The sequence below is a fragment of the Nicotiana tabacum genome, chromosome 4 (genome assembly GCF_000715075.1).
Source record: "Nicotiana tabacum cultivar K326 chromosome 4, ASM71507v2, whole genome shotgun sequence".
NCBI classification, from domain to species: domain Eukaryota; kingdom Viridiplantae; phylum Streptophyta; class Magnoliopsida; order Solanales; family Solanaceae; genus Nicotiana; species Nicotiana tabacum.
The window spans coordinates 16,208,622-16,234,775 of NC_134083.1; the positions used below are offsets into that span (position 1 = coordinate 16,208,622).

General features: G+C 38.7%; 3 protein-coding genes across 5 annotated transcripts; 1 reads left to right on the top strand and 2 right to left on the bottom strand.

The window, feature by feature from the left end:
* The first annotated feature begins 7,121 nt into the window (after positions 1 to 7,121).
* LOC107771912 (uncharacterized) lies at positions 7,122 to 14,798 on the top strand. Of its 3 annotated transcripts, none has more exons than XR_012708539.1 (11): positions 7,122 to 7,695; positions 7,792 to 8,049; positions 8,901 to 9,143; positions 9,317 to 9,466; positions 9,553 to 11,033; positions 12,237 to 12,310; positions 12,432 to 12,516; positions 12,605 to 12,730; positions 12,856 to 12,952; positions 13,772 to 13,929; positions 14,303 to 14,798. XR_012708539.1 is itself a non-coding variant. In XM_016591372.2 (11 exons), exons 1-11 carry the CDS (start codon positions 7,255 to 7,257, stop codon positions 14,555 to 14,557), a joined length of 3,378 nt encoding a protein of 1,125 aa, XP_016446858.2. In that variant the 5' UTR covers positions 7,122 to 7,254; the 3' UTR covers positions 14,558 to 14,798. The 3 variants fall into 3 exon arrangements, 2 of the variants coding, with proteins under 2 accessions (XP_016446858.2, XP_016446859.2); XM_016591372.2 differs by having other exon boundaries at positions 12,846 to 12,952; XM_016591373.2 differs by having other exon boundaries at positions 7,123 to 7,695; positions 12,435 to 12,516; positions 12,846 to 12,952.
* A 391-nt stretch (positions 14,799 to 15,189) lies between these two features.
* Positions 15,190 to 19,424, bottom strand: LOC107771913 (surfeit locus protein 1-like). Its single transcript, XM_016591374.2, has 6 exons — positions 19,215 to 19,424; positions 18,957 to 19,057; positions 18,279 to 18,517; positions 16,534 to 16,705; positions 16,165 to 16,448; positions 15,190 to 15,543 (listed from the first exon to the last, which is right to left on the bottom strand). Exons 1-6 carry the CDS (start codon positions 19,351 to 19,353, stop codon positions 15,474 to 15,476), a joined length of 1,005 nt encoding a protein of 334 aa, XP_016446860.1. The 5' UTR covers positions 19,354 to 19,424; the 3' UTR covers positions 15,190 to 15,473.
* Positions 19,425 to 22,731: 3,307 nt separating this feature from the next.
* LOC107771914 (premnaspirodiene oxygenase) lies at positions 22,732 to 24,687 on the bottom strand. Its single transcript, XM_016591376.2, has 2 exons — positions 23,588 to 24,687; positions 22,732 to 23,453 (listed from the first exon to the last, which is right to left on the bottom strand). Exons 1-2 carry the CDS (start codon positions 24,500 to 24,502, stop codon positions 22,839 to 22,841), a joined length of 1,530 nt encoding a protein of 509 aa, XP_016446862.1. The 5' UTR covers positions 24,503 to 24,687; the 3' UTR covers positions 22,732 to 22,838.
* Positions 24,688 to 26,154: the final 1,467 nt, after the last annotated feature.

A 26,154-nucleotide genomic window follows, 5' to 3' on the forward strand; every position in this document is an offset into this window, starting at 1 on the left:
AAGTAAGTCTATCAACTTCTCAATCTTAAAGACTTTCACTGTATTAAAACTTCCATAGCATATATGATAGTATACCGGGAGGATTTCACACAGAGTTTTAATTTACACTATGTTTGAATTTTATGATCCATAATAATGTGCAAAGTTTAGTCTATTTTTTTTTTAATAAACACAGTATTTCCAAGAAGTTCGAAGTTTTGAAAAAAACCAACAAATTTGTCAGTCCTATTATTACATAGAAGGAGCCCAATATGATAATGTTTAAACCGAAAACCGATTCGAAATAAACCTAACTGAAATTAGAAAACCGAACTAAACAGAACTTATTTCATTTCGGTTTCAGTTACTACTTTTACAAAATCGAAAACCAAATAACCGAACCGAATTTCTTCAAACCGAACCGAACTGACCGAACGCCCACCCCTACTTGTCACCCTGGTCGTTCATGAAATGGGGGATGGACATTGTCGACCCTCTCTACGGGCACCAGCTAAGGCTCAATTTATATTATTTATGATTGACTATTTTTCTAAATAGGAGAAAGAAGTCATTGATTTCATTTGGGACCACATATTGGTTCGGAATGCCGGCCGAGATCGTGTGCGACAATGGGAAGCAGCTCATCGGCAGCAAAGTAAGCAAGTTTTTTGAAGACCATAAGGTCAAAAGCATCCTATCAAAACCCTATCACCCTAGTGGGAATGGGTAGGCGGAGTCCACGAATAAAACCATACTCCAAAACCTCAAAAAGAGATTGACCGACGCCAAAGGAAAATGGAAAGATATCTTGTCCGAAGTCCTATGGGCATACCGTACAACCTCAGAGGTCCAGTACCGAGGCCACCCCATTCTCGTTAGTTTACGACGCCGAAGCTCTAATATCGGTCGAAGTGGGAGATCCGAGTCTCAGGTTCCGCTATGTGACCGAAAAGTCAAATGATGAGGCCATGAATACAAGCGTGGAACTGTTAGATGAAAGGCGCGAAGCTGCCCTTATCCGGTTGGCCGCTAAAATACAACGGATCGAGAGGTATTACAATCGAAGAGCCAACCTTCGACACTTAAATGTCGGGGACTTAGTGTTAAGGAAGCACCCAGAACCCTAACGAAGGGAAGCTTGGGTCGAACTAGGAAGGTCCGTATCAGATTATCGACATCACTAGAAAAGGATCGTACAAACTCGGAGCAATGAATGGTGAGAGACTACCGAACAACTGGAACATAACTCACTTGAAACAATACTACTGCTAAGGTATGACCACATTTATTTCTTTTATTTATTTACATTTTGGACTAACACTTGCAGGTGACCGTCAAAGAACGATATAATTGTTAGGCGTGAAAGCATGCATTGCACTATTTTTTCCTTGAACCGGTTTTGTCCCAAATGGATTTTCCGATAAGGTTTTTAATGAGGTAATAGTGGACCGGGATAACTTAGAATCGAAGACCGGTTATGAACCGGTGTCAAGGATCACATCAACAGTATCTGAGGCTTCTCTATGATCGGCCTCGAACACTGGGGGGCATCACCTCCGAATAATGATTTTAGCAAGGAAAGAAACTTTGTGCTTGAATAGTGTAGGCTCGATCGATAGGATTTACTGTAAGGGCCAAACAGTCAAATGAACCGTGTCCAACATAGACCACCCGAGCCTTTACACAAAGCTTGTACACATGTGTAACCTTGTATATTATGCACAGAAATGAAAGAAGTTTCTACCTTGCAGATAAATATTTTGTCCCTTAAATTTTTTTTTTTTTTCTTTCTTAAATTTGGTCCCCTAAAGACGTCGAGCCCAAGGGCCACCTCACTCGGGGACTGCCGCCCAAGGCAGGTTCGGACGGCCCGAGATAACGAAGCACGGGGGCAAAAAGTTTATTAGGCAGTGCCCGAACTTTAAAGGCTACGGCCATCCCCATCCGGGGACGATTGTCTTGGGTAAGTCTGGACGACTAGGGATAACAAGTCCGCTGGGCAATACCCAAACTAGAAAGGCTATGACCGTCCTAGAATGGCTCGTAGATGTTTGGGACCCATAACCAAATTATAAGGCCTTCAAAATTTCTAAACTAGTTTAAAAGGCTACCCTCGGTAAATTGTAATCTAAAATATTCTAAGTACTTTGGGGAAAGCTTCCGGTCATACCAAGCCCCCCAAAGTCTTAAGCAAAATAATATCGAGAACAAGGCATGTTCGAATCTCCGAACAAGACCTAATTATTACGTGCTAAGGCATTCGATATCTTTACGATCATAAAGAAAAGACCGAAAGGAAACATGCTTAAAAACTGTGGAAGGGAAAATGTGTTTGTGTGTGTGTGTGTGTGTGTGTGTGTGTATATATATATATATATATATACACACACACACACACACACACACACACAAACACACTTCACTGTAATACTTTTTAAGATATATATATATATATAAAGATCTTTACAAAGGTAAAACGACGTAAACAAAAAGTACAAAGGTGCAAAAATAATGAGAAATCTACGAGGCACATAAACAGTCTGGTCTTCGCCGGAGCCCGCCTCATCACTGGGACCATCGGGGTCTTCTTCGCCCCCGGATCCGCCCGAACCCTCAGAGTCTTCTTCGTCCTCGGGATACGCCAACTTCTTGGCCTCGGCCTCGAGCCCTTTAGCACTTTCGATCTCGGTCGATAAATCAAAACCTCGATCATGAACCTTTTTCGAGGGCCTCCCTTCGGGACTACTACTTCACATATTCGACAATGTCTTTCAGGCGGTCCTGGGCTTCCTCGGCATCGGATTTGTACTAGGATACCATCTCATCGACATCGGCCTTGGTTATTTCATCCACTGACTTGGCCGTTTTAAGCTCCTTAGCGAGGGTCTCTTGATCGGTAACAACCGAACTCAGCTGAGATTGAAGCTCCTCAATTTTCTGGGACCGTGCCTCAGCCTTCTCCCTCGTCGCTTGAAGTTGGGCCTCCGTCGAGAATAATTTCACTCGGGCAGTCTCCTTTTCTGAGGCCAAGTAGTCCATCTTAACTTTCCACTCTTCGGCCTCGACATTGATTACATCCATCTCGGCCCGGAGTTGGTTGATTCGATCAATATTATGTTGGACTTGCGGGTTCTCACCATTAGTTACCGTGTCTAGCTCATCGTCACTAACTTCAAAGATTTTTGCCTGTTCAACTAGGTCGGCGTGTTCTTTCCGAGCCGCGTTTAACTAAGCTCGAAGGCTCTTAGCATTTCCTTCATGTTGCTCGCTGAGAAGTTTGTACGTGTATCTCTTCTCAGCAAGCTCTTTGACTTCGGCCTCGAGTTGGTTTAGATCATCCCGATACCGAAGGAAGGTTTCGTAGTGAAGCACCGAGGCCTGCAAATATGAGAAGAGATATTAGGATCGTCAAAAAACTAAAGTTGTAAAATAAAAAAGTTTGGTAACACCTTACCCGATTCAGCGCCTGTTGTGCTTCGTTGAACAGGCATGAGGCATCCACCTCATTCATTTTATCCCGGTCTTCATCGGTTACCAAGCACTGGAGGTAGCTAGCTACCCCGAGTGGGGCAAAAATAACCCGGATGTCCTCCGAAATGGTGATCATGATTGACCGCTTTCGGCTAGGATCCGTACTCGAGGCCGAGAACCGGTTGACCAACCTCGGGCCCGAGTGCTGCCCGCCAACCTCCGAGGATGGAATTTTTCTCGGCACTTCTAAATCACCCAATCTGGTTAAGTCCTCCAGGGCGGACGAGTTTACGCCATCAAAGAAATGACGAAGGGTATCGTCCACTCCGTGGGCCCCCTCGTTTGATTGCTCCTTCGTCGTTCGGGCTTCGTCGAACACTAAGTCTGCGAACGAAGGCGATCCCATAATATATATCACACCGGGCGTGGCGGAGGCGGCATCTCGATAGTTCTCGGCCCCTCACTACAGTATCGGCCTCGCGAACCTGAGAGGGGTTAGCCTCCATCGTTTCCTCCTCGGTTACCGCCCGTTCTTCAGGGACTAATGGCTCTTGGGCCACTAAAAGTTCGTTCTCTTCAGGTTCGTCCCTGTGCTGTAGGAGTGAGTCAGAGCCAAGCATTCGGTAGATGGAGATTTCTTTTGACTAGCGAACCAACCTCCTTCTCGGTTTCTTTTTCTCTGAGCTTGGGGAGCTCGGAGCCCTCCTCCTTTTCCTCTCTCCGGCCTGCCCCGGAGCAGGAGACTCAACAAGCAAGTCCTCGCCACCGACTGGAGGCCTAAGCTCGATATCCTTAGCCAAGCCTGCAAAAACAAGTAAAGAAAATAAGGACTTGATATTAAAAGAAGAAGCCTAACACAACCTACTCGGGAAAGAAGTCTCATCATGGGAATGGGCCTCCCAACGACCCTTCGAGAGTTTGCGCCACGAGCGCTCGTAGTAGGGCATCTGTGAAATGATACCCTCAACCCACTCCTTAAGTCGAGGGACAGCATTTGGGACCCAAACGACGTCTATACCACCACGAATACCAATAAGGAAAAGAGAAGTAAACATAAAATCAACATTCGAAAGAAAGTTCTATTTACGTGACGTATTCCACTTCTCGAGGAATGGCCTGCATTCAGCCGGAATCAAGTCCGAAGTCCTCACTCGAATAAAGCGGCCTTGCCGGCCTCGATCCCGGTCCTCATCGATACTTAAGAATAGGGTTTTACTGGCCCCGCCACAATCTTTATCAGCCCCCCTCAGAATATTCGGGGACTGTACAAATGGAGTAGGTGATCCATAGTGAACCAACAAGATTCAATTTTGTTCACAAAAAACCGAAGGAGGATCACAATCCTCCACAGTGAAGGATGAATTTGGCAGAGGCATACCTCGTATCTCTTACAGAAATCTATAATGACCGGGTCCACTGGTCTCAATGTAAAGGGATAAGTGTAAACACTCAGATATTCCTCGATATGAGTGGTAATGGCTTCCTGAGGGTCGGGGACCATTATGTTTTTATCGGCCCAGTTGCAATCTTTTCGGACCAGGGAGGACCTCTTCGGTAATCGAGCAAATGTATCTCGAGAACTCCTCACACCGATCCTGTACGGAGGAAGGATTTTTAACCTTGAAATTGTCGTTAATCGAGCATCCCCCGGGGATGAACATTTTCAATGGGGGTTCGGGTACTGGTTCATCATCGGCCACGCCCGGAGCGGTCTCCTCGACCTCAGTGGCCGGTCGCGAAGTAGAATGAGTTTCTTTCTGGGGAACGATTTTGGAAGTCTTTGCCATTCCTTTAGAAAGTAAAAATGGAGGAAAATCTCGAAAAAATGAAGAAAGAAAGGAAGTTGAGGGATTAGACTTGTTGGCTTGAGAAGAAGACTGGTAATTTTTTTTGCAAAAGGACCTTGAGTAACCGGGGTGAAAGTGCTAAAGAGTATTGAAATCGTGAGGGTACGAGGGTAAAAACGTTTGATGTAAAGTGAAAATGAACAAAAGACGAGGTATTTATAGTAGTTGACGTTTCACGTCCAGGGACAGCCAACCAACGGCCGACATGCATTTAATGCCATTATGACGTGATTGACGAGACGTTTCAGGTTTTTTGTCGTTTCTGCCATGACGTGTCGAAGTAGGAATCGGAAGCTTATGTCGTTTTCCGTTATTTACTCTCCGAGAAATAAGGGGACTATCTATATACGGGTAAAACAAAGCTCATGGTGCACCCCGTCCTCCGACAAGATAAGCCAGGCTCGAGACATGGTGGTAAGGGACCGAAATCAAGCTAAAAGTCCCACCGAGCTAGAATCCGAGGGCATGACACCTGCCCTCGAGAATGTCGAGGTCATGGTTCTAGAATCGGTCCTAGCCTCGAACGATTTCGAAAAACATTGTCGGACAATCAAGCAAGCCAACAGAAGGCCAAAACATCCGTGACTGGCCGATATCACGGCGGGGATCTCGGCACGTATCGATAAGGAACCGACAATCAGTTAATTAGAAGATTTTTTTACCTTTTATAGAATTGTACCTAAAGTAGGACTCCCTACTATATAAATGGGGTCTGATAATTCATGAAGGACATTGTAACACGCATACCAAAGCAATATATCATTATTTGCTGTGTCACTAGCTCTCTCTCTTTTTCATTGGTGCCGGCCGTGGTGAGCCCGACTTGAGGGTGACTATTTCACTAAGAGTGGAACTATCCTACTCGTGTGATTTGAATTTATTTTATCTTTGTTTGCTCAAAAGTAACTTAATTTATCATTTTATATCAAATTAATCCGCGTATCCTTAAAATACTTACAAATTTAATTGTTATCCGATTTTGAGAATAAACATGCTTGATGAGATACAAGACTTTTGTAAGGCTACTTGTAAGATGGAGTTGCTTGTAAAACTGCATGCATAAGCTATTTGCGAGCTATTTATTTGATTGCAAACTTCTTGGAGTAATAATAGACATTCACAATTTAGGTTATTAACATCAATTTTCATGGTACAAAATTGTGAGTTCGATCAAGCATAAACAAGAGTGGGTTGCTCTAGTGGTGAGCACCCTCCACTTCCAACCAAGAGGTTGTGAGTTCGAGTCACCCCAAGAGTAAGATGGGGAGTTCTTGGAGGGCTTGAGCCGAGAGTCTATCGGAAACAACCTCTCTATTCCAGAGTAGGGGTAAGGTCTGCGTATAAACTACCCTCTCTAAATCCCACTAATGTAATTCAGAAGAAATTTCCTGTGATTGACCACATAGAAATTGGGACGACGTGTGCTGGATATTTAAATTCTTCCTCCGTTTCAGTTTATGTGAACCTATTTCTTTTTTGGTCCGTTCTAAAAAGAATGATCCCTTTCTAATTTTAGAAATAATTTAGTTTAGACCTCCAATTCTACCCTTAATGAGAAGCTTTTATAACCACACAAATAATTCGGGCCTCTTTTTGAATTGCTTAGGACCATAAATTTTTAAATTTTTATTTTTTTTAAACTCCGTATCCGATCAAACAGGTTAGGGAAGAAGTACTACATTATAGTTGCGTTGGACTTGACTCTTGAGGATTATGTCCGATAAACGCGTAATGGTCCCACTCCAGCACGCCACGTGTCTTCCAGCAAATTGCTTCGCTAACCCACACCCCCACCGGTCTAAACCCAATCATTAACTCAAAACCGCCCCCCTCCCAAAAAGTCATTCATTCTCACACAGACACACACACACAACAGCCATGGCCGTTTCTCTGCTCTCGATTCCTCCAAAACCCCCTTTTTCTCATTAATTCAAATCACCGGAACCCTAATTTTGAGATGGTGCTTGTAACCGGAGATAGATACTTAGATTCACTTGTAAAATTCGTCGAAAACAATGTGGAATCATTGATCGAAGGGACTTTGGTGCTTAAATTGAATCCAATTGGGCTTCATTACGTGCACTCTAGGCTCGAAGCCTTATTGGAGCTTGAGAGTCTTCTTTCAGGAGCCCCTGTAGATTATTTGCGTGCTTACGTGTCCGATTTAGGTGACCACCGTGCGCTCGAGAAGCTTCGCCGGATTCTTCGCCTTCTTACATCGCTTAAGGTTGTCTCTGTGCTGCCGCCTCCTGCCCGGGACCCGACGCCGTTGTCTCTTTTGCCGTTTGGTAGACTTAAAGTTTTGGAACTTAGAGGATGTGATCTGTCAACTTCTGCGGCTAGAGGACTATTGGAATTAAGGCACACTTTAGAGAAATTAATATGTCATAATTCAACTGTGAGTTTATATATTTTCTTGTGAATTGAATTACACGTGCTATATATTTTTCTTTGTTAAGCATATTGACCGTGTGATTGATTGGATTAATTTCAGGATGCTCTTAGGCATATATTTGCTAGTAGAATTGCTGATATAAAGAATTCTCCACACTGGAATAAGCTGTCATTTATTTCATGTGCTCGTAATGGCTTGGTACTGATGGATGAGTCATTGCAACTTCTTCCTGCTGTTGAAACTCTTGATTTGAGCAGAAATAAGTTTGCCAAAGTGGATAATCTGCGCAAATGCACCAAGTTGAAGCATCTGGATCTGGGGTTTAATCACCTGAGAAATGTTGCATCCTTTATTGAGGTAAATATGGCATAAAGATTTTGATGCAATAATGTTTTATTGTCTGTTCGAAGAACAATATTTGCTATGAGTATGAAAAGAAGTTCACGTCTTGTTGGTCATTACTATTATAGAACTTCTTAAGTTTTGGAATCGTGCCTGACCAATGCTTCGAGCTTCTAGAATCCAATGGAATCTTCATAAAGTCAAGCAGTATGAGTGTTACGATGACCAATCAGTTCATAGCCTCTCGAGCACAACCCATATTCATGCAAAGAATGGTGATTGAGGATCCAATCAGAGTTAATGAAATTTGGAGCAGTCATGAATACTTGCACTATCAACTCTAAATGACGTGGTAAAATTGCATTTGTGGCAATTATCTGACTAGTTACCTGAAACTCCATGCTCCTCATTGCTGGAGTGAAGAAAAAGGATAGGAGAAAAGGCTTAGCTAAATCAATAAACAACAACAACAAACCCAGTGCAATCCCACACAGTGGGGTCTGGTAACTAAATCAATAGTGTTCAAAAACTTTCTACTTTAGCTGTGATGAAGGATAGTAAGTCACTGGAGTATAGTCTCAAAGATCTTTTTTTCTGCCAAGTTGGTCTTATATCCATTTGCTCGGAGGGTTCGAAGTCGTAAGAGGCGCAAAGTAATATTTAGTCATAAATTAGCTGGTCTTAAAAGCCTCTCATGAAGTACTATTTGCTATTTATCCTGTGCTAATTCTACAATGTTGATAGACGTGACATAATTTTTGTTGTTCCAGCACACTTTCTGTACTGTTGCGTGAAGTCTATACAAGTATGAAGTACATGGGACAATGCTTACAACATATTGGTTTATAGAGGTTTTGTAAATGCAGGTCTCATGTCACATTGTTAAGCTTGTGTTGAGGAACAATGCTCTAACAACATTGCGTGGAATTGAAAATTTGAAGTCACTTCAAGGGCTTGATATTTCATACAATATAATCTCCAATTTCTTAGAGATGGAAATTCTTGATGGCCTGTCATCTCTTCAAAGCTTGTGGCTAGAGGGGAATCCTCTGTGCTATGCTCGTTGGTATAGAGCTCAAGTGTTCAGTTTCTTTTCAAATCCAGAGAAGGTGAGTTGTCCGTTTGAAATCTTTTATGTATCAATATCACTTGTCTGTTTCTGTTACTAAATTTTCTTTTTGTCCATCCTCTGCTCAGAGGTTTACAGAGGAATCTGCCTCTTCATCTAACTTTTAGTCTTCGGACTTGCCCATTTTTTTTCTTCCATGATTGCACACTACAGATGGAGCTAGATGAAAAGAAAATCTGTACAAGTGAGTTATGGCAGCGGCAAATTATCATTGCCAGCAGGCAAAAGCGGCCTGCTAGCTTTGGATTTTATTCACCGGCAAGAGATGGGGCCAAAATAGAAGGAAGTATTAATACAAAAAGGGTCAGTAACTCCTTAGGTTCTCATTTCTAATTTGCTTTACTATACCCATCAGCAATTCTGAGTTCATCTTGATATACCTATTGCAGAAGAAGCTCTCACGTGTTGCTAGTATCGAGACGGAAGAACAGAATACTTCTATTTGTTCTGATATAGAATCTGTGTCTCTTGATATCGACAACCAAAGCAAGGAGGAGAATGCCCTTTCTGATGAGGAAGCTGAAATAGTTGAGTTGATGAACCGTATCGAGAATATGAAGAAGGAAAGATCTGATGTATGGCTGCAGGAGTTCAAAGATTGGATAAATGACTCTTCTGACAATTTTGTTGGTCTTGCTAGAGGCAAAGAGACTGTTTCCAGTAACCACAGAGATGACGAACTTAAGACACAGACTAGAGAAAAACAGCTCGGAGAGACCTCAAAATATTTATCCGACTCTATGCTGGCTTCTAGAGATGACAGCAGCACAAATATACTAGAATCTGACAACTCATTTGCAGAGATGTCTGCTAATATCAATATGCTTCAGTACCCCAACCAAATTGGTGAAGCAGCTTCCAAAATCTTCCGCAATAACACAGGAGAGTCCGTTGAGATTACTAGAAGCCGAATTCAGGATAGTTTTAGACCTATAAATAATGAAGTGCTTCTACATCCAACTACGATGCTCCCACAATCTGGATCCTTCTCAATTCAAAGACGTGTTAAAATGAGTGCCAAGATCAATATTCCACCACTTACTGATACTGATAATATTTTGGATTCTCAATCATCCTTGGCTAGCACAGGATCACCTCCTCATTACAAGGAGGATATCCTGCATCGACGCCAAAACTTGGAAGAAGAATTCCTGCAGCTGTCCGCTGAGTCCTTCTCAGTTGCATCTTCTGATAGTGATACGAGCTGCAGTGATGATGAATACCCTGAACTGACCTCAATGTCCCTGGTTGATCAATCTCCTATCAACAACTTCTCAGAGAGGACTGTGGATAGCTGCTCTCCAGTTCATCTGCATATGGATGTATCCCATGAAAAATTGTATCCAATAAGAATAAATTGTAGATTCCCAACAAGTTTAGGCGTTGAAGGAAACTCTAACTGCATGGTGGTCAGAGCATCAGATGCTTCCTCCTCGCAAGGGCATTTTTCTACCGACAGACAAGGTGTTGAAAGTGAACTAGTTATGACGCAGGACGTCAATTGGTTGGAGAAGAAAAAGCGTCGGAGGAAACCTGCTAGGAGAATAATCTCATTGTGCGAGGAAAATGAAGATGATGAGACAGCAGAAGCCAAAAAATCAGATGTAGATATAAATGGTTTTCGAGAAGGTGTGGGGATTGAAGCACAGTTTACTTCAGAGAGAGCTTCCTGCCAAAGTGCGATGAGAATAACCCTTGATAGTTGTGGCAGGCAAATTCATGCCAAGAGCAACCCATCATTATGGGCGCCGGAAAATCTAATTAAGAATTATTTTAGCAAAAAGGCTGCAGAATCTGGAGTTGATGAATCTTGTCAGAGATACATTATATGCAACTGTTTTCTAGAGGAAAGATCTCAGTGCATTGAAAGGTAGATGTAACATTCCTGAAATCTTTAATCTAACTGGAATAGAGCTTTGTGGACAGCAGACATTTAAATTGTCTACTATGTGAACTTCTGATAAATGGTGATGAGCTTGTCAGTTAACTGTTGGCAATTTTGGGTTGTCAGTTAACTGCTGGCAATTTTGGGAGGCAATTCTAATTTCCACTATATATATAAACTTTCTTTTGCTCTTTTCCCCTGTGTCTTAAAATTATTTAGTTTTCCTCTCTGAATTCTGGTGTTCAAATAATCAGCTTGCACATCTTGTTCCTTCAAAATTATGTATCAACATATTAACCTAAGCTTGAACCCCTTGTAGCTGCCACTGCTCTAAAACCCTTCTTTGTCAGTTTTCACACCCTCGCCTAAGAATGCTCAGCTATCTCATTGCAATGTGAAGTGGTTCGTGGATTGGAGACAGTGGTTTCCAGGATTCATGGCATTTTTAAGGGTGTGAAGGATGTTCCTAAGTTTGCAGGATGTGACAGAGGGTTATAAAAGCTGGTGAACCTATTTATGGGAGTTCAATTCTGTTGCCTTGCCCGCAAAAGGGCTAAATGGAATTCTTTAACTCCTGTTGAAGGTTAAATATACTAATTTCTGTAAAGGAAGGAAAATCTTAAATAAGTTTATGAATCAAGCACAAGTGTAGTTGGCTCTTTTAACTGGACTAAGTTGAAAGAAGCTCAGTGATAAAATTATTGCAACTTGCATTTATGTAAAACAGAAAAAAAAGAGAAAATATTGGAACTTTTGAGACATCTTGATTCATATCTTAAATGAAATGATTATTGATTCATCAGGAAACAATTGGTCTCGGTGGAAAGAGTTTTCTAAAGTATGTCATGCATGGGAAGGAAGTCTCAAAAGTAAAACTAGATAGATATTGCATGAAGAAGCTACAATTATTTTGGTCCATGCAGGATGATAATATTATCTAAAGTTTGAGTGTGTTTTTGCTAAATATCATGGGATGCCTAGATATAATCTTCCAGTGTTTTCTGCCATGTGGGAATTGACTCTAGTTTGGCTAAAACATATCATATGCCTCAATGAGATCATCTAGAGATTGTTTCTCTGTGGTGTAGTTTTTTTTAGGCACTGCCATGCATATACTTTTGCAAGCCTTAGTTATTTCAGCTACTGTTTTCTTCCCAAATTATTTACTGTGTCCTACTGAACTTACAGTGAAGTTGCTGTCACCTTGAGCAGCGAGCATAAGTTACATGTGCTACTCCTTGAAAACTCATGTGATGGGTCAGGTTAGCTTTACTGTGGTATGAACTTTTTGCAAGATGTGAAGTTTTTGTTCTTTCTGTTTATACTTTTGAGACTCAAATGATTCTGCATACTTACAAGCATTATTTATCTGTTGGCTTTTAGAAGGTTCAAGCTTTAAATTAGTTGGTTGTCATGGTGTTGAACAGAAGAGAAAGATTTTTGTAGGTTTGGGACTCCACATTATAAGGTTTGTGGGTTCTGTTTCACTTCCTTTTGTTTTGCTTGCCTCGTACTTTTCCAAAGACCTTATTGTGTTCCATTTTTCTTTTAAGTAGACTGTGCTTCGAATGTGAAACAACCTACATCTTTGTGACCAGAAGCATAGACATTTCCAGAGAACTTTTATCTATATTGGTGTCTGCTGATTCACGTATGGTGGAAAATAATTTTTCTCTGCAAAGGTGATCTATCTAGGCTCTGTACGTCTAAATTGGTTATGTGACAACTTTCAAGTTTTGTGCTGTCTACTTTGATTTCCACTTCATCATGTGCTGGTTTTGGAAATTTGAATGACAGTTTGGAGCAGGTTCAGGCTGATCTGTTTGAAAGGCATGTTTGTGGAGGTTTAAAGATGAGCATCCTTCAGTATGCAATGGTGATGTTCTGGTGCAACAGTTCTAAAGGTATTTCTAGTTGCTCTTGCAGTTTTCTATATGGTTCATCCATATACTGATGCAGTCGAACATGGACAGAGAGTTGTCCTTATAGCTTCAGTGCTGATGTCAAGAAAAAGTGAATAGCCATATTGTTTGATGAATAGGTTACGCTCTTGTTCTGTTAGAAGTTCATCATTGAGATGTTGCTGCTTCTGTTGTACAAAGCTAAAAGTGTTTTTAGTTAGTAAGGCTTTCTTGGTGTAAAGAAAGGGTGGCCCGTTTGCAAGCATTTCTGTTTCGTTTCGTTATAACTTCAAATACTTTTTACTTTATCCAAAGAAGTTTTTACTTGATTGGCAGCGGAAATAAGATGGCCGTAAGTAGCATCAACATGAAAGAAAAAGAAATGTGTTATGAAACATGAAACTTAGTTAGGTAGGCAGCAAAAGTCCATTATTTAGCTTAAACAGATGATCTATGCTGCCTCGTCCCCTCCATGGTACAGAAAAATAACACTCTTTTTACTCCTAAGCCGTGCATCTATTTTTGGGAGCAGAAATAGCATCCTTTTTGTTGTTCTCTCTTTATGTCTCCTTTGATAGCGTAGGTAATTTGGTTTCAGTTCTTTTTTCCATTTTTCCTGTTTCCTCCTTTTTCGGTTGTGGGTTGGGGGGTTGGGGAGATTTGGAGGTTGTTGGACGAGGAAACAATTGTCCATCTTGCGTTGGAGTACATAATTACTGGTCGACATAAATGTGATTTTCTTAGGTTGATAACACGTCTGCAGTGAATTTTCTACTGGATGTAGGTTTGTTGGTTATAATGAAACTTCTTTGTCATTGACAGAGGATCCATGGCTGGGGAGATCACTATTTGTGCTTGAAAGGCATTTGCTTCTGTGCATGGAAGACGTAACCCTAATTGGGTCCCTTTCGGAGAGTGTATCTTGCTCTTCCTACTTCTCGTTGGACTCTTGTTGTCCCATTGTCGGCGTGTCTGAAGTGGTAATTATTTTGTTTATGAACATTTGTTTCTATCAATCTAGCAGCAGCATCCCCATCCCCCCCCCCCCCCAAAAAAAAAAAAAGAAAAAAACCCTTGATTGATGAGCTATGAGTATATCATAATTCATATCATTCGTGTTTTTATATGGAACCTTTTTTTATTAAGGTCATATTGCTATTAATATAAGTCGGTTTTACTAGCATGCTCGTGTACACTGATTTTTGCATCAATGCCATCCATCCTGATGAGAAATGTAGAAAGGAAAATCTTTTCGGATACCTTGATAAAAATTATATTTTGGAATACAAGAAATCAGATTTTGTTTGGTGTAAAGAAACAAAGCTGATGAGATGGATTTCCTTTAACTTTCAGGTAATTGAAATGACAGACTGCTATTGTGTGACCCTGACTTTGGGAGGTGTCATGTCAGAGTTCCCTCTTACATTGAAGGAGGGCAAGGTAGTCGAGGATACGAAGCTCGTAAAGAGAAAACCTGTCTTGGGTCCCCAGAAATGGAAGCTCAAGTGGTTTTCAGAAGAAAGTCTCTTCAACTTTTTGGCTTTATTGAAAGCATTACATGGTGAAGCAACCACAAATCCCCTTGTATATCGCCATTCGACGAAGTAGAATCTGTTTTTCTTTTTTCGGGCTTCTGTTTGATATTCATTTCATTCTTTGGGTCTGGTCTACTCTTCCCGTTCCCCCTGTCAGTGTTATCTTTGCTTTCCTTATTTTTCTTTTTTCCAGTGGATGTGTTTCCCATAGGTCTTCCATTCTTTGATTTATTGTGTAGGCAGTGAAATTTGTGTATAAAGTGTACGGAAAGAATCAGTGTATGAATGTCAATTTGCTTTGGTTGTTTAGTTCACTTGAAACTTTTACAAGGTTGAGTTTTACGTGGGAGTAAATAGATTTTCGGTTTGACCTAGTTTTTAATCTGTACGAACTACCACATGCACAAAAGAGCAATTGCTTTCCTTTTGGATCATAATTTTATTGTCCTAAGTCAGTTCGGACGGCAAGCTAGTGAATGCCCAAATCAGCAATCTCCTTCCGTTGGAATAGGTTTTTTGCCAAATAGTTTCTTTGTGAATAATTCATTTGAACTTTTCTCCATCATATGGAATGCTAACTATGATCAGTAACTTGGTCATAAAAAATGCGAAGGGTTCACGTGCATTACGTTAGATACATTGTCATAAGCAGAAGTTCCTTCTGTAGTTCAGATAAAACTCTCCTCCAGAGACAGAGAAAATGCCTTTGGGCTATGAAAGAACAAATATCAAACAATTTTTATCTGGCATGCACATGTTAGCTAACAAAACCTGAGAATACTACAAAAAGGGCACTTATTGGGTTGTACCATTTAAAAATGGATTGCTTTCGCCTGTAGAATTTAGGAGTAAAAGTATCCAAATAGCAGCTTTTCATTCCTTAGAAATGGTCTATGTGATGAAGCTAATCTGCTATAGCAGCATTGCCCTCACAGACTAGTTGCTCTAACGTTGCCAAATACACTCAAAGGAAACAGCTCAACGATTCACTATCTCCGGCTTTTCTTTGACTTTAGCCTCTTAAAAGCCATAAAAGTTACTGCAGCTGATAGAGAATACCTTGCAAAAATTTAAAAAGAAAACATCAGGAAAACGCAAAGAGAACAAATTAAAAGAGGAAATCCAAATCATTCACTATTCTTTTTGTTTAGAGGGCTGTCCCCTAATTTATTCAAGTCTGCAACACGGATCAAGCAAACATTCCCCTTTCCCTCTATTGCCAGTAGAGTCAACAACAGCAGCACTGAAGTTTTCTAGGTATCATCCAATTGAATTCTATACTGATTATAAGCCAGAAACTTCTAAATAATGAGTTGTAGTAGTTTTGTAACATCATAAATATTAATGAATCTATTTCATGCATGTGGAAGTCTAGTATAAACAAGAAATGATGCCAGCTAAATATACTTTATCGTAACAGAAAATTAACTTTCTCACTCTTCAGGAATCCAATATTAGCTCATCGAAACGTGATAAGAAAAAAGATTTGACAGATGGAAGTTGGCAAAAGGAAACAAAATATACTAGTGAGATGAAATTTTTATACTTTTGAGTTGCGATGAAAGTATTAGCATTAGACATAGACAAGAGGCAGCCTCAATAAGATGAGAGGAAAGACCAATATATCAGTGGCAAAAAACTCAGAAGCATGTATTAGAACATATATTGAACAGGGAATACCATGTCAATGTATAGTTAAGATGCTGTTGCGGCATTACAGAACTTCGAACCAATGTGTTTGTATCCTTTGGAAGTGGATAGGGATTGCTTGGGTCGACATTATCATTGATGTCTTCAATGTAGAGTGTGTTCTCAGGGAGTCCACAAGCACGGGCAATGGCTGGAACATCAACGTAGAACCACTGGAACGAACTGGGATCATTTGCTGGAACAAATATACTGGGCTTCTCACTTCCTCTAACAACTCCAATCACTTCTGTGGGCTTAACAGTTGGAACTTGATCCTGTTGATTGAATGCACTGCCATCAGGTGTCATGTTCAGATTATACATGGTTTTAACCAGGAATTACGCAAGGAAAGAGAACAACCTCTTCTACTTTCTTCTTTTTTGATCCAAACATCCACCAGGAGCTCTTTGCACTCTCTTGAGACGGGGGCGCAATACTTGAAGGCTGGTCATCAGCCCCAGCCACTTCCAAAGACTTGTCTCTCCAATTCCGTGGGACCCATCCCCTATTGACAAGAATTGGTGACTGCACACTGAAAAGAATTTGACACGATTAGACAGATTTAGCCACTAACTTCTTTGCCAGACATGAAAATTTGTGCTTCCATAGCTGTGTCCTTCTCTTTCCAAAATTTTCTTCAAGAATTTTCCCCCATTTGGTGGGGTGGGTGTTGGGGGGCTAACTGTGTGATGCATAATTTATTTTATCTATGTAAAAGTTAAATCAGGGAAAACATACACCATATGCCTACTCAAAGAAATTACAACTTAATTAAAGAAAGGAGGAACTTCTTCATTTAAAAGGAACGAAGGAACTTTGTTAGATTCTACATGTCCTAACAGGGCTATTGTTCGATTTTTGAGCAGTTACAAACTTTGAGAAATTTTTATACAAAGATGCGTCTGCTATGATTTCCCTACAAAAGTTCATCGTAATTCTTTTTCTATTATCTGCTCAAATAAAATTCCGGGGTAGCTTCAGCCTTATACGGGAACACAAAGAAGTGCCAAAAGTGGAAGGAGTATGAGGATGGAGCGGCCTTTGCTCAAAGAAATAGGGCAAGGAGAGTCAATAATTAACATTTCCAGACAACCAGAAGGTCAAAAGTTTGATAATGGAGAATTTCAGGATGGGATCACATCTCATCGAGTTTCGCTATATCTGCACTAGAGGACCAACATTAAGATAGGATATGTAATTCGTGAACTATATAACAACAAGAGAAGATATCGGAAGGAAAAAAATCATAGCGCAATAAATTTGATGTGATTTTCCTAAAAGGATCAATAATCCAAATGAAAAGGTGCCAAAAAGGTAAAGCAAACAGAAATATTGATCTTGGGGATATCTCGATGATCGTATGATGGTTGGTCTAATGCATACAAAGGTAAGGAGAGTAAAGACGGTAGTAGATGGTGTAAGAATTAGATCAACAACACTCTAGAAACCGAGACATTAATCAATCAATAAATCCACTCACCTCAATCCTAATCAAATCCCAAGAGCACTGAAGTAAATTAAAAAAAGAGTAACCAAATTTCACTGAACCATGAGATGCAATAAGAAAGCTGATCGGCCGTAATATTGTATTGCAGTTGAGTTGATACATACATAGGTGAGTAAAGTGGAATTATGGGGGGTAAACACTTGACTAAGTCCTAAACAGATAAAAAGAAAAAAGATGCACCAGAGTAAAAAGAAGTAAAGGAACTAAATGCTTGTTTTTCATGCACCAGACTTGGAAGAAGTAAAGGAACTAATGAAATTAATAATATAAAAGTAAGGGAACTAAATTCTTGTAAATGAGAAAGCTATTTTCAAGACTATATAAACGACAACATTGATTCTTTTACGTGCAGCCAAGTACATCACCCAAATCTTTTTATGCTCTCTGTAATAACCCAAGATCGTAACTCAGTGACATCTCAACTGCTAATTCAGTATTAAGTAACTTCCTTTTAACATGTATAGCAGGTGACTAGATGTAGCCTAAATCCTGTTTAACCTTCACCAAGATGATTAACGAAGTTTGAGCAAGAAATACATAGCCGAAACAACTAATGCACAAAACAATGCCAAAATTAATCTACTTTGCATACACGTACCTCTTAGGATCATTTTCCAAAGGCAGGAGAGGAGTAATAACATAATAGCCATTTTCAGTCACTCCTGAAATGCTTCTGGAGCGGGGCCCTATAAAAATGGACCTTTTCTCATCAAACACTCCACTACAAAGTACCCTGCGGAACTCCAAAGCATCCACATTTTCACTAGAAGGGGAAACCTCATTGCAGTTTAGAGGATCCATTCGCAATCTATTTTGTCTATACTCAAGCATTTCAATCTGCAAATAGTGATTGGTGTTACAATTTCTTTCTCAAGCAATCTTGCATTCAATAAACAGGCAAATTAACTGAAACTATATGAACAAATCACACTCCAGAACTTAGACACAGTGATTGATCAAACCAAGCAACAGAATGTATCCATCTGAAATAAATTGCATCAACAGCACTTTTTAACACGCTTCTTTTATTATTATTTTAAAATCTTTTTGGATGACTGTACGGACCAGCTTATGCACACCTCGGGTACCTGCTGCCTCACAAAAGCACACATGTATTGGGGTAACTGTGCCGACCATTGCTTAGACAGATGGAGAAACCACCTAGTGTTTTTTGCCTCACCAATTTCAACACACAATATATTGCATCATAGGGAAATGAGAATTCTTCTACAATACCAAAATAAATGATATTTTTTGGAAATTACTAAGATTTAACCTTTTCTTGCCTTCTGATGATTTGCCACGTGCCAAGGCCAAAGGTGATAACCCCAGGTACGAAAAGCAGTAACTTTGACAATCTTGAAGGTCCATTTTTCTCTGAGGAATTCAAAAAAAAAATGTAGTAATTCAGATCACCTGAATTCAGCAACGAGAAAGGAAAAAAAAAAGCAAAAAAATACAAAAGAAGAAATTCACGTAAAACCCAAATAAAGAAAAATATTTACTTTGACAAGAAGAGAGAAGAGGGTGAGACCTGACGGTTGAGTTTCAGGGGCAGAGATGGCTGCAGCTGACGTGGCGGCGGAGCAGAACCGAAGTTGCAATTCTCGTGTAGTGTCACCACTTCGCCGGAGAAGATTTCTGGTTAGGGCTTTAGAGATGGAAGCTGCCATGATCCTACTGAAGCTACCATTCAAAATGTCGTCGTTTTGATTAAAATTCGATTAAGTTTATGGGCGAATATGAAAATTACTTTAACACTTCGAGGGTTTTTTTGGTAATTCACTAAAATATTGGGATGAGACCAAAAGGCCCTCATTCTCCTGACGGGCTACTAGCCCAATACCGAGTAAAACTAGGGCTCCTTTTGCTTCACTTTACTTCACCGTTTATAAAATCTCGGATCCTTCTCATCTTCTAAATAATCTGCCGCCGCGCCGCCTATAGTCTCCATTCTTTTAGTCGGAAAATGGTCGGATGCATGTAAATTATGTCTATTTTATATGTTAATTTTTTGTTATTTTATAGGTTATAGAAAAAGGCAATCAGAATTCGTCACTGGTGCGCTTTGAACAAAGAGTAGCGCAATCAGCCCTTTTAGTTGCCGATAACGTGCCGTTGCGGCGCGAGTTTATATGCTTGCATGTGTCGTTCTTAATTACGGCTTGTGCACTAATAAGCTCGTACATTTCATTGTTTTATTTACATTTTTACATTCAGATTGTTCATATGCTTTATTCGTCCCTCACTTTCCAACTGATTCGTTTCACTTCTGAGCTAGACGCAAAAAAAAAAAAATAAAAAAAAATCCAGTTTCTTTTGGTTGATGATTTATGTTAGCTATTTTATTAGTAGTTCTTTTCACTTTAATTTTACAAAATAGGAGACTAATTTACTCTATTTTTGTAATGTCATTTACCTTCATCATTGCTGGAAAATCTTTTTTACCTTCATCATTGATATTGTATAAAAATTATAATTTGCAAAATTTTATTAGAGCAATTTTATTTAAGTTTATTATCTCCGCAAATAAATAAATAAGAGGGAAACAATGTGGCTTAGGGGTGGTCAATGAAATGGGTAGTTGATTTCTTCCATGTAATTTTGGTTTTTGGTGGACAATAGTTATTGGTACTGTGCTGGTGAGAAGAGGTACGTGGAATAGTCAGGCAACCGGTATTCAAACAGAAAATTAATAATACACATCTGAAGATTGAAGAATTAGCTATGATACGAAATGGTATACTTTGCTCTTCAATCTGTAACTGGTTACTAATTCAATTAATTAATTGGAATAAATGTAGTCAACGTAAAATTTTTACCTTGCTCAACAATAGAGGAATCTACTCTCTTCTGCTATTTTGAGGGCTTAAATCACCTTTTCTAACTCCAAGAAAAAGAGGGTTGTCTAATATTTTTTTTTTATTAGTTGATACCTCAAGTGAATTTTAAGAACCAAAATGGAGCTTGAAGCTTTACTATGAATTGCTTCCCAATCGGTGGTGGTTCATTTAGATCTGATCCTAGCCCTTACATTTGAATGGGGTTTGTCGAAGCATCTGGCTTGCCGATAATCTCCTATTAGAGACTTTCATATTTCTGACTTTATACCTGAAATGCTTTGCTGAGGTGGTGAGAGAATATATAATTATGCATTAAAATCGAACCGAAATCGTTAACCGAATCAATTAGTATCGGATTATCGGGGTAATGGATAGTGAATGGATTGAGATTTTATAAATTAACGGTTGGAGGGTGAATTACTCAATTTTCTTATCGGGTAAACCGTTAATCCATTAAGAATTTTTATATTACACCTTTACCACTATGTATATAAGATGCAAGTTGCAAAATTGTAACATTGTTTGTAGCTAATGACAGTTGTGGCTTCTCATAAATTATGAGTGGACATGAATTGAATTCCTCTCTGGGTTATAGTATTACCTTTGTGGATAACAATGTTAATGGTATTGATTGTTCAAAAACTAACAGAGACAGTTTGAACTATGCATTTGCCTGTTTGGTATTAATTCTTCAAACAATTTTTATTTGGTTTAGTCGATAAACCGCCCGATAATCGTTAATCCGATACCAATACGCCAATTGTCTTATTAGATGGCTAACAGTTACTACGTTTATAAGCTGATAATTGATAAGTCGAACCGTTAAGCGTAATTATTCGTCGGATAAGCAACCCTAATTCTATGTAAATATTTGACTTATATGCAAGTTGTTGGTCTGCCTGATGGACACAGAGACAGTAAATAAGCTCCAATCTTTAGATCATAAAAATGAAAAAAATTGGGCTTGGCTTAACTTAACTAGACTCGATATTTTTCCCTGGTTTAAATTCCTTTTCTTGATGTTGGTATTTAGGATGAGAATATTTCAGATTATCTTGACTTTAGGCACAACTTAATTAGGTTGTCATATGATGCCAACTACGACTGTAGTATTTTGGTTTGACAAGTATCATGTTTGCACCAGTACAGAGGTTTATTGAGGCACGCAAAAGTAGGGGTGTTCAAAACCGAACCGAAACCGAAAAGCGAACCGAAATCGAAGCTTAATGGCTTATTGGTATCGGGTTAACGGTTTAACGGACGGGGAACGGATTGAATTTTTTTTATTAACGGCTTATCGGTTTGGGGGCGGATTATTCAATTTTCTTAACGGATAATCCGTTAACCCGTTAAGAATATATATATAAAATTTATTTTTATCCATATATATATATATTAAATATCAAAAACCCTTCCACTTCTTCCAGTACTCCATCTCTAAGTTCTAACGCCTAATTCCTAAATAATCAGAACCCTTACGTACTATGCATCAGAAGATCCCAGGCTTGGCTTAGCTTAGCTTATTCTCCCACCCTACAACAAGATTGTTTAAGCTGCTGTCTATGGTTGACCTCTGCTTTTGTTTTTTTAAAACTAATGTCTGCTGGCTATGTTTAATAGAAGAACAATAGTGTTGTGCCACAACTTTTTTCACTCTACAACACATGACACACTACATCATTCTTATGTAGGCGTTAACAAACATGTATGTCTGGACTCAATGTGTAATTTCCTATTCTGAATTTGTATGCTAGGCGGTCAACAAACAATTAATGAACGCAATATAGATTGAATTAGGCCGATAAACCGCTCAATAACCTCCCGATAAGAGCTAAACCGTTACCAATCCGCCCGATATCTTATCGGGTGGCTAGCGGATTAATACATTTAAAAGCCGATAACCGTTAAGCCAAACCGTTAAGAGTAATTAACCGCCCAATCCGCCCGATAAGCAGCCCTACGCAAAAGTGCTCTACGAAGTAACAAATAGTTACAAAGAAGTCAATTCATAAAATCGTTAAAGTTGATTGTGAAATTTTATTTATTCGTACGTACAGCACAAGGGGAAGGGGATCTAATTTGATAACCACGTTATTTTGTGAGAAATCTCTAGTATTTTGAAAATGTTTATCTTTTGACATAACGGATCGTTTTATTAACCGCTCGCATGAAAAATGAAAATAGGTATTCCATGTAAAGATAAACAAGTTATTGTAAAATAAAGACCATTATCTTCTTATTCATCACAACATAAACAAGTAGTAACTAGTGAAATGTGCACACTCCAAACAATGTTCTTAAGTCTATTTATATTGTTAATTGAGACCAAAAGGAGTAGCAATTAAACAAAGATCATCCTTTCTTCCGGCAGTTACTCCATCTGTTTCAGTCATGTCGAAACTATCTGAACTTATCCCAGGAAGAGTCTTCCAATCGAAGTGATAAAGCAATTGAGCTAAAGGATGTCCTACATTAACTAAACCGAATAATAAACCTGGACACATTCTTCGTCCTGCACCAAACGGAATAAATTCAAAGTGATTTCCTTTGAAATCAATAGAATTATTCTCAAATCTCTCAGGTATAAAACTTTCTGAATCATGCCAATATCTAGTATCTCTTCCAATGGCCCAAGCATTCACTAGGACTCTAGTTTTGATAGGTATTGTGTATTGTTCAATTTTTGTTTCTTCTCTGCATTCTCTTGGGAGTAATAGAGGAATAGGAGGGTGCAACCTTAATGTTTCTTTAATCACTAATTTTAGATACTTCAACTCTTCTATATCAGAATCCTCAAATGTTCTCTTTCCTTTTAGGACTTCTCTAACTTCAAGTTGTGCTTTAGCCATAACATTTGGATTTCTTATCATTTCAGCCAATGCCCAAATAATTGTTGTAGATGAGGTTTCTGCTCCTGCTAAGAACATGTCCTGCATGTAAAGAAAATTATTAAGATATATACAATTTCTAACGTTTCAATACTGTACTCTAGCATAAATATTAACTTCAATGTTTAAATACTATAAATAATAAAATGAAATATCTCATATGGCATTAGACTTACGAAAATAACACCTTTGATATTCTTATTTGTGATTGGAGTTCCCAATTCGCCACTCTCCATGACTCGTAGTAGAACATCTATCAAATCTTCACCTCCAGACTCACCATTGCCCTTCTTACCAATTTTTCGATTATTCCGATGCTCATTAATGATATTCTCCAAAATTACATCTATTTTTGTGTGAACTTTCAACATTTTGGACTTCAATCCACTGATCTCGTGAAGCCATTTTCGGGAAGGGAACAAATCAGCCAAGTCAAATCCACCAGCTAATAATGTTACGTCTTTCACCAACATTATCAACTTATCTTGATCATGAATCACTTTCCCGAAAGCTGATCTACAAGTTACAGAACTTGTAAACCAAAACATTTTGTCTGATAAGTTGATCAATGAGTCATCAGGAGTTGAATTAATCGATGAAATGAGACTTGACATCTCTTCTTGTCGAATTGAATTAAATGACTTGACCATCTTTGCACTAAGAAGTTCCAGGACACACACTTTGCGCATATTTCTCCAGTATTCACCATATGGACAAGTTCCAATGTCTGTATAATTGTAGAAAATAATATCTCCAGACATAAATTCAGGCCTAGTAGCAAAGCGAAGGTCTTGAGTTTTCATAATTTCTTTTGCCATCTCAGGTGAAGATACAACAATAATCGATATTTCGCCAAGACATAAGTGAAAGATCGGTCCATATCTTTGCGATAGACTTCTGAGAGTATGATGTATTGGAAGGCGACCATTCATTAATTGGTGCAAGTTCCCGATTAAAGGTAGACTCCATGGCCCTGGAGGCAATCTTTTGGTAACGATTCTTGAATTCTTCCGTATCAGAACAAATCGAAAGATGAAAGAAAGGAATATCAAGAGTGAAATGAAAATGAAAGGGAAGTGTTGTGTCTCCATATATCTGAGAAAGGAAATGATCTTATATATATGATATTATGGAAATACATGCTTCATGTTTATATAGTAAGGAAATGTTTGAAGAGGAAAGCTTAGTAAATTTCTTTTTTTAGAAGCTCAATATTTTATTGAACTGATAAGAAAATGGGCACTCATTAATATCCACAGAAACTCAATGCCAGGAGTTGTATCAGTGACAAGATTTGATGTAAGCGAAGAATATTGCGACAGTGGGCGAGAGAGGGACAATTTTGAATTATGGAATAGATATTGTCAAAATGTGTGTGCCATGAATTTTCTGCTACAATAGTTGTCTTTGTTATCTAGTACACGTACGTAGTACTATGTTTTGACTGATTCATACATAGTTTCAAGATTGTTACGCAGCTAATTGACCTCCACCATTGACTTTTATTCGGTGTGTTTTGTTTTTCATTCGGTCCTGTTTGCGCTTTAGCTATTTAGCAAACATGTCTCATCTAACTCGTTCATAATTTGTTTATCAGAATTGGGTCAAATAAAAACAAAACAAAACACAGCTAAATATCATATACACGACATTATAAACTAGAACAGTGAAATGATTGAGGCACATCCTTGAGGCATTGTCTTTCACTTCAATCTATTTGCGGAGATTTAACTGTGGGGTTGTTGTTAAGAGTTAACCTCCCCTAATTGTCGTCTGAATACATACAAGATACCTAAAGTTATCACGATTTTTCATTTAGATATTTCGGGTTGTTTCGCCATATAAAATATTCTTTTTTTTTTTCAAAAAAAAAATTAACCTTTTTTCGGAAGTAGTGTTTGGCCATGAAAATATTAAATTTCACGTGAAGTTAAATTTCAAAATATTTCGGAATTTGAGAAACTTCCAAAAGTTATTTTTCAAAATTTTCACTTCAAAGAACTCACAAAAATTCTAAAACAACTCCAGATTGTATTCATGTCCAAACACAACTATAATTTTCAAATACTATTTTCTACTTGGAAATGTTTTTTTTTTTTTTTTCCGAAATTTCACAATTCTTATGTCCAAACTGTCAGAATTTGGACTATGCGTTAATTGATTATAGCCTGAAAGGATAGTGACGTGGCCCAAGTGGTGGATAAATAAAAGGCCTAATATAACTACTATGTGTGTGTAAAAGTTACATGGGGTGCCCTATTTGGTCGCCCCTTTTTAACTTATACCCGTTTTATTTTTCCGTTTGCATCCGTACCCATTTTTTATTAAAAGCATTTTAAAAAGAAGATTTTGCCATTCTTTAATAAAAGACTATTGACAAAGCTGTAGACTATAGGGCAAAACTTTAGCATGTTTTGGTATGAAATTTTAGCAAATGAACTAAATAACTTCAGCATGCATAAGAAAAAACTAATTAGAAAATTACATACTGCAAGACAAAAATTTAAGCATATTTAGTCTGAAATTTTAGCAAATGAATTAAAAAACTTCAACTTGTTTAAACTGAAGTTTTGGATAAAACTCATGACAAAATTTCAGCATGTTTTGGTATGAAATTTTAGCAAATGAACTAAATAACTTCAGCATGCATTAGCAAAAACTCATTAGAAAATTACATACTGCAAGACAAAAACTTAAGCATGTTTAGTCTGAAATTTTAGCAAATGAACTAAAAAACTTAAGC